General features: G+C 39.8%; 1 protein-coding gene and 1 pseudogene across 1 annotated transcript; both read left to right on the top strand.

Annotated features, from left to right (window-relative positions):
• Positions 1-40: 40 nt before the first annotated feature.
• LOC120264673 lies at positions 41-1,294 on the top strand. The gene has a single exon (XM_039272496.1). It carries the CDS (start codon positions 41-43, stop codon positions 1,292-1,294), a length of 1,254 nt encoding a protein of 417 aa, XP_039128430.1.
• Positions 1,295-5,496: 4,202 nt separating this feature from the next.
• On the top strand, positions 5,497-7,090 carry LOC120264671 (annotated as a pseudogene).
• The last annotated feature ends 6,346 nt before the right edge of the window (positions 7,091-13,436 follow it).

The following is a 13,436-nucleotide window of genomic DNA, read 5'->3' as shown; positions in this document are numbered from 1 at the left end:
CAGTACCGGAAGACATATTGCTGCAGATTGCAAAGAAAAAATGGCGAAGGAAGCTTGGGAAAGCATCAAAATCCGGTTTCTTGGTGTGGATAGGGTGAAGAAGGCTAGAGTGCAAACACTAAAAAGCGAGTTTGAAGCCCTAAGGATGAAGGAAACTGATTCTATAGACGAGTTCGCAGGGAAACTCAGCAGCTTGGCATATAGGTTCAATGAGCTTGGAACAGCCATGGAGGATGCTACACTTGTGAAGAAGCTTTTTGGGTCAGTTCCGAATAAATTCCTACAAGTTGTGGCCTCAATCGAGCAGCTCATTGATGTCGATACCATGCCATTCGAAGAGGCCATAGGGCGACTGAAAGCTTACGAGGAGCGGATAAGGAAGGAAGAGACTCAAGGAGATCGATTGTTACTTACCCATGAAGAGTGGAGTGCACGAGCAAGAAGAAGTGACGAGGAGGCATGGAAGCGTAACAGCGAGAATATTGAGATGCGGAGCTGGGGAAGAGGAAGGAGTAGAGGTCATGCACGTGGTAGACGGGGTCGTGGGATTCCTAGCACCGTACACCAGGAGGGAAGTAGCCGCGGGAGCAGAGACAAGAAGCACATCAAATGCTTCAACTGTGATAAACTAGGACATTATGCTTCTGAATGCTGGAACGAGAGACGAGGCGAGGAGGTGAATCTTGTGCATGATGAAGAATCTGCTCTTATGCTAACCGTAGCACAAGGAGAAATACAGAGTCGGGAGAAGAACCAGGATGTGGTGATGTTGAACGAAGAGGAGGTGATTCCCGAACTACATAGCACCGAGATGGAACAACTCCATACTCATACTTGGTACTTGGACAATGGAGCCAGCAACCGTATGTCGGGAGACCGGGGGAAGTTCCAAAGGCTAGATGAAAGTATTACGGGTATGGTGAAGTTTGGAGATGGATCCACTATAGATATAATGGGAAAGGGCTCTGTCTTACTTAAATGTAAAAATGGTGATCATCGGGTCTTACAGGAGGTGTATTATATACCGAGACTTCGCAGTAACATCATTAGTCTCGGCCAAATGACCGAGGATGGTAATGAAGTAGAGATGACGGGAGAGTATCTAAAAGTTTATGATGAAAGTGGAGCACTGTTGATGTCTGTGAGACGATCACCGAACGGGCTGTACAAAATCCAACTTGAAACGTGTGATGAAACCTATCTCATGGCGAGCTTTGATAATCCGGCGTGGCTTTGGCATGCAAGGCTTGGGCACATCAATTTTCATACACTGAAATTGATTGGAGAAAAATGAATTGCTGGTGGTGTCCCGGTGATCTCACACCCAAACAAAGTTTGTGAAGGGTGCATCTTTGCTAAACATACAAGAAGCCCATTCCCGGCCCAGGCGAATTACAGAGCAAAGGAACCATTGGAGCTACTACATATGGACCTGTGCGGACCAGTATCACCTTGCACCATTGCAGGTAACACATATTATTTTTTAATAGTAGATGATTGCACTCGTTGGATGTGGGTCTATTTCCTGAGGTCCAAAGCTCAAGTATATTTTGAGTTCAAAAAATTTAAAATTCTCATGGAGAACTCAACAGGACACAAGATCAAGACAGTGAGGTCGGATCGAGGTGGTGAGTTTATGTCAGCTGATTTTACAAAGTTGTGTGATGATTGTGGCATCAAACGGCATCTCACGGCACCGTACTCTCCTCAGCAGAATGGGGTGGTGGAGAGGAGGAATCACACCATTATGGACACTGCGAGATCACTCCTAAAAAACATGCGTGTGCACAGGAGATTACGGGGAGAGGGTCATGAGGGCATCTCGTGTACCGCTAAATCGGCGGCCGACAAAAGCTTTAGAAAATCGCACGCCATTTGAAGCTTGGAACGGAGTGAAACCTCATCTGGGTCATGTAAAGGTGTTTGGCTGTGTTGCACTCGCCAAGGTGACAGTTCCGCATTTAAAAAAGCTCGATGATCGTAGTGAGTCCATGGTTTATCTTGGAGTAGAAGAAGGGAGTAAGGCTCATCGCTTGTATAACCCACACCGTAATAAACTTCATGTGAGTCGGGATGTAATATGTCTAGAAGATACGGAGTGGAAGTGGAGTGAAAACTGTGAAGCACACACCAGTAATCATATGAAATTCGTAGTTCTAACAGAAACCCGGTGGACAGAGACCATGAGTAACACAGTGAGTTCAGAGTCTGGAAGTCAAATAGACTCATTGGAAGCCACTCAAGCACCAGTGGGTGGCGCATGCGAGGTCACTAGAGGTGATGGGATGAGGATCCCGCTACAAGAAAATGTGACTCAAATGGCATCGACCCCATCACTCACTGAAAGGGCTGCGTCCTCAGACTTAGAAATGGCAACCACACCTGGCACAGTCGAAAGAGCAGATAGGTATCGATTACTTACTGATATATATGCTGAAATAGAAGGAGAACAAATGTTTGAAGATCTTCTCTTACTGGAGACCGAAGAACTCACCTCCTATAGCAATGCGTCGGGTCAAGCCATATGGGAACAAGCTATGAAGAGAGAGATGGAAACCATTGAAGAAAACAACACTTGGACCCTAACCGAATTACCACCGGGCCACAAAGTCATAGGACTGAAGTGGATCTACAAAACTAAACGAGATTCCGAGGGGAATATCGTCAAGCACAAGGCGAGGTTAGTGGCAAGGGGTTTTGTTCAAAAGCACGGAGTGGATTTTGATGAAGTTTTCGCGCCCGTGGCGAGACTTGATACAATACGTGTGATACTCGCTATCGTAGCAAATCAAGGGTGGGAAGTCCACCACATGGACGTGAAATCAGCGTTTCTAAATGGGATTCTGACGGAGGAGGTATATGTTAACCAACCTGATGGGTTCGTGGTGCCAGGCAAAGAACACATGGTGTATAAGTTATCAAAGGCTCTATATGGACTCCGTCAAGCCCCAAGGGCCTGGAATTCGCGGTTGGATGCTCACCTAAAGGATCTAAAATTTGCAAAATGCACACAAGAACAAGCATTATACACTAGAGAAGAAGATGGTGGTGCAGTTATAGTGGGAATTTACGTGGATGATTTGATCATCACGGGAAAAAGCAGAGAGGATATAAATCAGTTCAAGGTGCAGATGATGGATGAATTCGACATGAGTGACTTGGGACTCTTATCCTACTACCTGGGTATTGAGGTTGAACAAGGGGAGAAGCAAATCTCCCTCCGACAATCATCATACGCTTGCAGAATCCTGAAACAGTTTGGCATGAGTGAATGTAATGCAACATATGTTCCAATGGAGCACAAATTAAAATTGCACAAGGACAGGGAAGGTGAGCCGGTGGACCCAACAGAATATCGACGCGTCATTGGTAGTCTCAGGTATCTCCTGCATACACGACCTGATCTATCATATTCTGTGGGAATGCTTAGTAGGTACATGGAAAGGCCAACCTTGATACATCTTAAAGCTGTGAAGCAGATTCTTAGATACCTGAAGGGTACTATCCATTTTGGCTTGACATACAAAAGGGGAAAAAATGATGTGGAACTTGCCGGTTATACAGACAGTGATCTGGCAAGTAACCCAGACGATAGGAGAAGCACCGGAGGCATGGTTTTCTATATCAACAACAACCTCGTGTCTTGGGGTTCATACAAACAAAGGACAGTAGCTTTGTCTTCCTGCGAAGCTGAATACATGGCGGCAGCCGCCGCTGCATGCCAAGCGGTGTGGCTGGCGAATGTGATTAATGAAATAACAGGGAATAAACTCAAGCCAGTGACTCTGTTCGTGGATAACAGATCAGCTATCGCACTGATGAAGAATCCTGTGCATCATGATCGCAGCAAACACATCGACATGCGTTTTCACTACATCCGAGAATGCATAGAAAATGGTATGATCGTGGTTGAGCCAGTGAGCTCAAATGATCAAAGGGCAGACGTGATGACTAAAGCGATGCCAAATATGAAGTTTGCTGTCATGCGTAAATGTCTGGGTGTGCAGGATCTTGAGCCTCAGGATGTGGATTAAGGGGGAGTTTGTTGGTTTAATCCACATGGGGCCCACGAGCATATGCAAATCTCAAAGGGTGATCTATTTTCTCTGTTCGTGACCTGCATGGTACTATTTTGCGTGTGTTGGTGTAGTGTCGTACTGGTAGCAAGATTTAGCTTATTAAACTTCTGGATCCTTGGTCAGTCTCCTGTTGGTTGTACTAAAGCTTAGTCTGGTTTACTTTTCTCTATACTTTTCTTTTCTTCTTTTTTTGAACTCTTGTAACATTTTCATCTGGTTTTGTTTTTTGCTGAATGAAAAGAGTGTGCAAGTTAGCTGTGTTAGTATTCTGAGTGAGGTTGCATTATCTCCGGCGGTGAGTGCTGTTGAGATCACAAAACTCAGTCCAGTTTCAAAACCGACAAGTGGTTCATTATCTGGAAGCAAAAGAGAAATGTAGAAAAAGATAGCTCAACCGTTTCAGTTGTTGCATGTGGAGCATAGAGGGACTGTTGAACATCCTTATCGCTAGCAAGATTGTCAAGAGTGTAAGCCTAGTTTTTGGTAAGGATATAAACACATTATTGTATTTAAATGTCTAGACTCCTGTTGATGGTGATTGAAGATATGGGTAGCGATGGATGTGCCGACTGTGGTTGTCGGCAGCTATGTGGAGAATGGAGCTTGGTAAGGTTGCTATTCATGTATGAGGATAGGAGGTATGGATGTGAGTGTAGTGGTGGAGCAGTTAATTGAGTTGTTTGCTTGTGATAAGAGAGAGGGCATTAATTATTTAGAAATCTCTCTTAATTTGAGCCAAATCAATAGGCATGGGTTTGAAATGGTCTTGACCAATAGTTGGTCTGATGTATGGCATAGCCAATAGTGTAATGGGCTGTATTTTGTTTATCTGTTACTTTTTTATTACTTAAGTGGAACAAGAGCTAATTGCTCATTGGTTGGAACTCTATCTTTGAGAACACCTTACTTTTTATCTCTCTTATGACCACTAATAAACATTTCACCGAACACTTATAGCTTCAGGTATTAATGTAAGCAAGCATTTCGTCGAACACTTGTTTTTGAGGTCTTTGAGTTTCATATATTCTCTCTTCCCCCACCAACAACTTAAACACTAATAAAATACAATTACTCAAATCAAACTTAATGAATGGCCGGGAAATTATATAAAAAAAAGTAAATATAAATATAATAATAAATCCAGTTCAATCCCAAAGTAGCTTAGATTTGAATCAATTCCTACCAAGATAAAGACAAAAGTAAATATTGGACCTCACCAGTCACCACCAACCTTATTTCTTTTCAATGAAAAAAAAAAACAAATTAGAATCTGAGCTTCTAAGCCAAGTACAGTGTAAGCCAAGCAAGAACAAAAGCACCACTTCCACCTTTTTCTATATAAAATGATACCACTTGTATCATCTTTTCCTCCTCTACTACGTACCTCAAAATCTCTTTCTCTAGTACTACACCAACAATGAATTCCTCTTTCTCTGTTATCAAGACATCCAAATCAATGATCAAACCAGCTAAACCAACTCCACAAACCACACTTAACCTCTCTGCCATTGATAACCTCCCAGGCTTGAGATGCAAGGTCAAAACATACCATGTATTCTCCATGGGCGTCCATGAGCCAGGGAAGATCATAGGAGAGGCAATATCTAAAAGCATTGGTGCATTACTACCCAATTGCCGGCAGGTTAATCGAGTCGAAAACAAGGCAAGCTTCAGATCAACTGCACCGGAGACGGCGTCTTTCTCGCCGAGGCCTTTGCTAATTGTACACTAGAACAAGTCAATTATCTCAGCCACCCTCTCTTCCCTACTCACCACCAACTCCTCCCTGATCCCAGCCCAGACCTCGACCCAACCGATATCCTCGTTCTCATTCAAGTATATACATTGCATATATATATATTTCCATTCTCTTGAATTTTTCTTAATGCATGCAATTTACTGAATTTTATCATATTATTTTATACATAACAAAAACAGGTGACAGAGTTTGCTTGTGGAGGATTTGTGATGGGGCTAGAGTTTTGCCATAGCATTTGTGACGGTCTCGGGGCGGCGCAGTTCTTTAAATTGGTGGCAGAGTTTGCAAGAGGTCTCACAGCTCCGACGGTGACACCGGTGTGGCTCAGGGAAGTTATCCCTACACCACCAAATCTATCATATACTTCATCAAGTGAAGAATTACCTCAATTACCAATATTACCTAACTATAAATTAGAACAACTTACTATAGACATATCAATGGAACAAATAGGCATGTTCAAGAACAAGTACTACAAGCTCACAGGACAAAGATGTTCAATGTTTGAGTTTCTAGCAGCTAAAGTATGGCAATGCAGGACAAGAGCTATTAACTTGGAGAGTGATGAGGAAATGAAGCTTGTGTTCTTTGCTAATGTACGTAATTTGGTGGATCCTGAACTACCTACTGGTTTCTATGGTAACTGTTTTTTTCCGGTGAGTGTGACGGCAATGAGCAGTGTACTTGCAGGAGTTTCGGAGATTGAAGTTGTTAACATGATCAAAGAGAGTAAGAAGAAGTTGCCGGAGGAGTTTGGAAAGTGGGTTGCCGGAGAAGGAGATGATCCTTATCTTCCTACGTTGTCTTATAAGACATTGTTTGTGTCAGAGTGGAGTAGGTTAGGGTTTGGAGAGGTGGACTATGGATGGGGGAAGCCAGTGCAAGTGGTGCCCTTAACTTATTCTGATATTATTCCGGTGTGTATTCTTGGATCGCCGCCGGCGGTGGGGCCGGCACCGGTGACCGGTGCTAGGCTTATCACTCAGTGTGTGGAAGAGAAGCATGTGGTTGGGTTTCTTGAGCAAATGAATATTGGCACGTCATGAGGTCTAGCTACTATACGTACGTAGGAGCATGCATGGTATATATATATGAGGAGATTAATTATCAAATATTATTATTAATTAATAAATGTATATATATGTATGCTTGGAGTGTGACAATTAACGTGTATGTGTTATTTGAACTCACTAATCTTTGTTTATTTTGTTTTCCTTTTTTTTTTTTAATGAGAAGTTGTGAAGTTGTTTGTTTTCTCATCTATTACAGTTCAATTTTTCACAATTAGCTTCAGTAAAATTTTATTTTTTCAAGTACTCATGCAAATGGTGAAAATTCTTGGCACACTCTGTTTCTGATGATTAATTTTTGGGAGTTTTGAGTTTTTAATTAAATCCACGATGAAGGACTAACCCAATAAATCAACATCAATGGTTCTAATTTATTGCACAGAACCATCCGACTCTATTCCACTGCAAGAAATATGTACTTTTATCAACTTCAAGATTTTGCATTTGTTATCACAAGTTTGTTTTGAAATATATATATATATATATATATAGTATTATTAAAATTATAAAAAAAGAAATAAATATCCATTGACTTGACACTTTTCCTACTTCTCTATCCAATATTGAAAATGATGGTCGATCCCAATAACTATCCTAAATGAATGCACACTGCCGCGCGTCCTTGACTTCTCCACTACATATAAATGCAAATGCAAACACATGTATATATATACACAAACAATTCAAATCATTAAGAAAAGTTAATTAAGACTCATTGTTGGTGAACGTTAATAAACCTACGATATTAACACAACACTTAGCCATAGACATTGAAAAAGTAAACAATAAAACAAAAGTCCATTTAATAATCTCATCTTTCTTAATCGAAACATGTGAACGCGAAGACAACCAAGACAAGTGTGTGGTCCAAGGAAAGCAAGGTAAACAATCCATGATCTAAACTTACCACCTACCACTGTTGAAAAATATATTTCCAAAAGTTGACAGAGACCGACATGCAAATTAAGTCATCAGCTGCTTAAAATCTTAACATTCCCTTAGTCTCTATAAATACATGCACGTAAAACACTGTTTCCATGCACTTGATATTCAGATTGTTAATCACTATATGGAAACTAGACACCATCAGGAACAACTTTGTTATAGAAAACTTTCTTCAATTCCTCACATATAAGACAGGAAAATTCAAGCAAACTACAAGAGAGTTCTCATTAATTCTCTAAGACAGAAAAAACATTTCAGTAAAGAAAAAATTTCTTATCTTAAACAGTAACCAAGAACCAAAACATTTAAACAAATTTGAAGCTGAGTCATGCTCTAACGCGTCAACATTTGGTGCACCACAACCGCTTAATCTTATACTGCCTCGAACTAAAACAAAATCAACAGATTACTCAATCTCCACCATCCATTCCGCTCAGAATCTGGATCTCTCTGGCTGCCTAGAACTTAACACAAAATCTTGATCAAACACATCTCAACCTTTTAATCTTTCCTACCAAATACTCAACGAATTTACCAACCATTTGAACACTGGAAAAGACCAAACTACCCTCTTGTGAAAACAGACAGACAGAACAAAGCTTCTCTGCATCTACACAGCAGCACTGCAACAACAATACACAACACCTTCCCCAACATCATCAAACATTCTCAGCTTCTCACATCAACATCTTCTTCATATTCTTCAATCACAACCAACAATTTCCCCCCTTGATTGAAGCTTGCAAACTCCTAATAAATCACGAAACTTCAAAAATTGTCTTCCCTCTAAGCATTTTGTCATGATATCTGCCACTTGATCTTCAGATGCACAATACTTTAACCTGACAACCTCTTCTGCAACTAAATTTCTGATATGATGGAATTTCACATCCACATGTTTGGTCCTACCATGAAAAGCTGGATTTTGAGCAATAGCAATACAAGATTTGTTGTCACAATGAATTGTAATTGATTCTTTATGTTGCAAACCACAATCTACAAGTATTTGTTTCAACCATACTCCTTGACAACAAGCTGCACTCAATGCAATATATTCAGCCTTTGTTGATGACAAAGCAACAATATCTTGTTTTTTAGACATCCAAGTAATGGCACCTGACCCCAAAGTAAAAACCACTCCACTAGTGTTTTTTCTATCAAGTGGATTAGTACCCCAATCACTGTCTGAAAACCCTTGCAAGACCTCCTTTGAATCTGTTTTACAGTATAGAATACCAAAATTTAGTGTCCCTGCTAAATATCTTAGTATATGCTTAGCAGCACCAAGATGGATAGTTGTAGGCTTGTGCATAAACCTTGACAATAAACACACAAGAAACATAATGTCAGGTCTAGAATGAGTGACATACATCAATTTCCCAATTAGTCTTCTATACTTGGTTACATCAACTGCATTTGCTTCTTCATATACTTGCAATTTGGCACAAGACAACAATGGACTATTGACTGGCTTACAATGAAGCATATGATACTCCTTCAACAAAGTCGCTACATACTTCCTCTGTGACATAAAAATGGCTGCACTATTTTGCTGTAATTCCAAACCCAGAAAATATGAAGCCTTGCCCAAATCACTCATATCAAAAACTTGTTTCATCTTCTCTCGAAAGTCAGTCAAAACTGCTAAGGATGAACTCATATACAAAACATCATCAACATATACACAAACTAGTAGAATAATTCCTTCTTTACTCATCTTCTTGTATAGAGTATATTCTGTTGCACTTCTGTGAAATCCCTGTGACTCTAGATAACCATTCAATTTTTCATACCAAGCTCTTGGAGCTTGCTTCAAACCATATAAGGCCTTATTTAGTTTGTATACCATATTTTCCTGACCCACAACTTCATACCCTTGAGGTTGAGCTACATAAACTTCCTCCTTAATTTCCCCATTTAAGAAAGCCGATTTCACGTCTAATTGAAAGACCTTCCAATTTAATTGAGCAGCTAAAGCAAACATAACTCTCACCGTCTCCATTCTAGCAACTGGAGCGAAAATGTCTTCATAATCTATCCCATACTCTTGTGTATAACCTTTAGCTACTAATCTTGCTTTGTATTTGGAAACTTCACCATTGGGTTTATACTTTGTTTTATATATCCACTTAACACCAATTAACTTTTGGTCTGCAGGCAAGACTGTCAATTCCCAGGTTTGATTTTTTTCTATTGCATTCAATTCTTCCTTCATAGCTAATTTCCAAACTTCATGTTGATTTGCTTCTTCAAATGTTGTTGGATCAGTTACTGCCAATGCAAAACTACAACTTTCATAAATATCTCTTAAAGCTCTTACCTTCTGTGTTGGTGTTTCATCAACACTAGTATCACTGTCTTCTGTCACTGCTTCTCTGAAGAATTACTACCTTCATTTGTCTCATCATTGCTTGAAGAATTTCTTACCATTCTACTCACTGCATTTCCTGTAGTTCCTTCCTGAATAATAATTCTTGGAGCCAACTGTGCATCTATTGTTTTATCTGACCTCTGCCACACTTCAGATTCAAAAAATTTGACATCCCTACTGATCATGATTTTCTCAGACTCTGGTATATACAGTCTATAAGCTTTTGCATCTTTAGCATACCCAACAAAAATTCCTTTCACTGCCCTATCATCCCACTTTTGTACATTCTGTGTTGCTTGATGAGCAAATGCCACACAACCGAATACCCTTAGATGTGATACATCAGGTTTCCATCCATACCACACTTCATGAGGTGTTTTTTTATTCACCGCATAAGTAGGTGCTACATTAGATACATAGGCTGCTGTTAGTACTGCATCGCTTGCAGAATTTATTCGAGCAAAGTACTAGCATGTAACATACTTCTTGCCTTCTCCACTAGAGTTCTATTTTTCCTTTCCGCAACTCCATTTTGCTATGGAGAATATGGGGCAGACAATTCATGCTTTATACCATGCTTAGTACACAAATTATTGAATTCTCTGGACAAGAACTCTCCTCCTCTATCTGTCCTTAAGATCTTCAATTTTTTTCCTGATTGTCTTTCAACTAATGCAAGAAAACTTTGAAAACATGCAAACACCTCATGCTTGAACTTCAGAATATAAACCCAGCACATTCTAGAAAAATCATCTATAAACAGCAAAAAATACCTGTTACCACCAACCGATTCTGTTTGCATAGGCCCACACAAATCAGCATGTACTAAATGCAATTGCTGAGTAGCTCTCCAAGACCTTCCAGATTTATATGGCAACCTTGATAGCTTTCCAAACACACAATCTTCACATTGTTGCACTTTCTGTATACTTGGCAAACCAAATACCATCTTTTGACTATGTAAGTCATGCAAATTTTGAAAATTAAGATGACCATATCTCTTATGCCATAACACTGACATCTCTTCCTTTTTCAGCACCACATTTGTTTGTTCACTCCTGGAAAACTCTATAGGAAATAAATTGTTACTTCTTTGAATGGTCATGAGAACTCCACCTGTCTTTACATTTTCAATGACACAACCATACTTGCTAAAATTGACATTGTAACCATTCTCAATTAACTGACCCACACTAAGTAGATTGTGTGCTAATGAAGGAACGAATTTAACTCCATGTATTAATTTCTGTCCTCCATTCACCTGAACTGCCACAGAACCTTTGCCAAGCACATCTACTTCTTTGTCATCACCCAACCTCACTTTGTGTTTCACCTTCTCATCCAATTGATAAAATAATTCTCTTCTTCCTGTCATATGACTTGAAGTACCGCTATCCAACAACCAAATTGTTGGATCATCACTAGCTCGGTCATTATGCACCATAAACAAACTGTCACCTTCATTTAGATTTTTGAGTACTAGAAGAACCCTCATCAACATTCTTCCCTTGAGACCAACAATGTGATTGATAATGACCAAATTTCTTGCATTTGAAACATTGTACATTCTGTAATCCACCTCTGCCAAACCTTTGTCCACTAAACTGCCTCTGACCTCTTCCAAATCTGCCAAAAGATCTTGGACTTCCTCTTCCTGACTGCCATGAACCACCACTAGTATCACATTGTTGTCTTGTTTCATTCTGTTGACCAACATTGCCACACCTCTGATCATCAAAACCTCTACCTCTTCCTCTCCAGCTTCTTCCTCTACCTCTAGGATAATTCCTTCCACCACTTGTTCCTCCTCTCATAACAAAAGCTCTCTCCACTTGCTTTTCAAGAAATTGATTATATCTTGCTTCATGGGCTTGTAGAGAACTACTCAAATCATCTAGAGTTAGTGTTGATATCTCCCTTGCTTCTTCAATTGATGTAACTGCATGCACAAATTTTGAAGACAAACTCCTCATAACCTTTGAAACCACATCTGCATCTGCCAAATCCACACCCATGCCTCTAATTTGATTAACAATCACCAAAACTCTAGTGATATAGTCTTGAATTGTTTCCTCTTCTTTCATTTGTAACAAGTCAAACTTTTGTTTTAGTGTCTGCTGCCTCACAGAAACCATCTTGGACGTGCCTTGATTTTCATTCTTAATGTGTTCCCATGCTTCTCTAGCAGTATTAAACCTCACAATCTGATGGAAAATTGTTTCACTAACAGCCTGTTGTAACAGAAACAAAGCCTTAGCATCATCCTTCTCACTCTCCATCTTCTTGTCCTCTGATGCATCTTTACGTACACCCTCTTCAATAATTTTCCATAGATTTTGAGACCTGAAAAATATCTTCATCCTATGACTCCAATGTTCATATCCTTCACCCTTAAACACTGGTAAACTTGTGTGTGAAATTTCAACTGTTGAAGATGAACTTGAAGCCATGTTTTCACAAATCACTCACAAACACAATTCACACCGTCACACCAAGTGAACACCACTACCTCTCCATGAAACCATTACAAACTTTCTTCACTGTCAATACATTAACGGACCACCAAAAAATCCCACAACTCTGCACAATATCAAACCAGAAACACATGCACAATCAACCCTTTCAAACAAAAAAACACATACCTCACCATACAGCTCTGATACCACTGTTGATCACTATATGGAAACTAGACACCATCAGGAACAACTTTGTTATAGAAAACTTTCTTCAATTCCTCACATATAAGACAGGAAAATTCAAGCAAACTACAAGAGAGTTCTCATTAATTCTCTAAAGACGGAAAAAAACATTTCGATAAAAGAAAAAAATTTCTTATCTTAAAGCGATAACCAAGAACCAAAAACATTTAAACAAATTTGAAAGTCTGAGTCATGCTCTAACGCATCAACATTTGGTGCACCACAACCGCTTAATCTTATCTTGCCTTGAACTAAAAACAAAATCAGCAGATTACTCAATCTCCACCATCCATTCCGCTCAAAATCTGGATCTCTCTGGCTGCCTAGAACTTAACACAAAATCTTGATCAAACACATCTCAACCTTTCAATCTTTCCTACCAAATACTCAACGAATTTACCAACCATTTGAACACTGGAAAAGACCAAACTACCCTCTTGTGAAAACAGACAGACAGAACAAAAGCTTCTCTTGCATCTACTGCAATGCAGCATAGCAGTACACAACATCTTC

This window comes from Dioscorea cayenensis, chromosome 7 (assembly GCF_009730915.1).
Source record: "Dioscorea cayenensis subsp. rotundata cultivar TDr96_F1 chromosome 7, TDr96_F1_v2_PseudoChromosome.rev07_lg8_w22 25.fasta, whole genome shotgun sequence".
NCBI classification, from domain to species: domain Eukaryota; kingdom Viridiplantae; phylum Streptophyta; class Magnoliopsida; order Dioscoreales; family Dioscoreaceae; genus Dioscorea; species Dioscorea cayenensis.
The sequence above is the reverse complement of the archived record's forward strand: the minus strand, read 5'-3'. Positions and strand labels throughout refer to the sequence as shown.

Bases quoted from the DNA above. Each gene is read 5' to 3' on its own strand.
- LOC120264673 (XM_039272496.1), top strand. From the start codon at position 41: ATGGCGAAGGAAGCTTGGGAAAGCATCAAAATCCGGTTTCTTGGTGTG.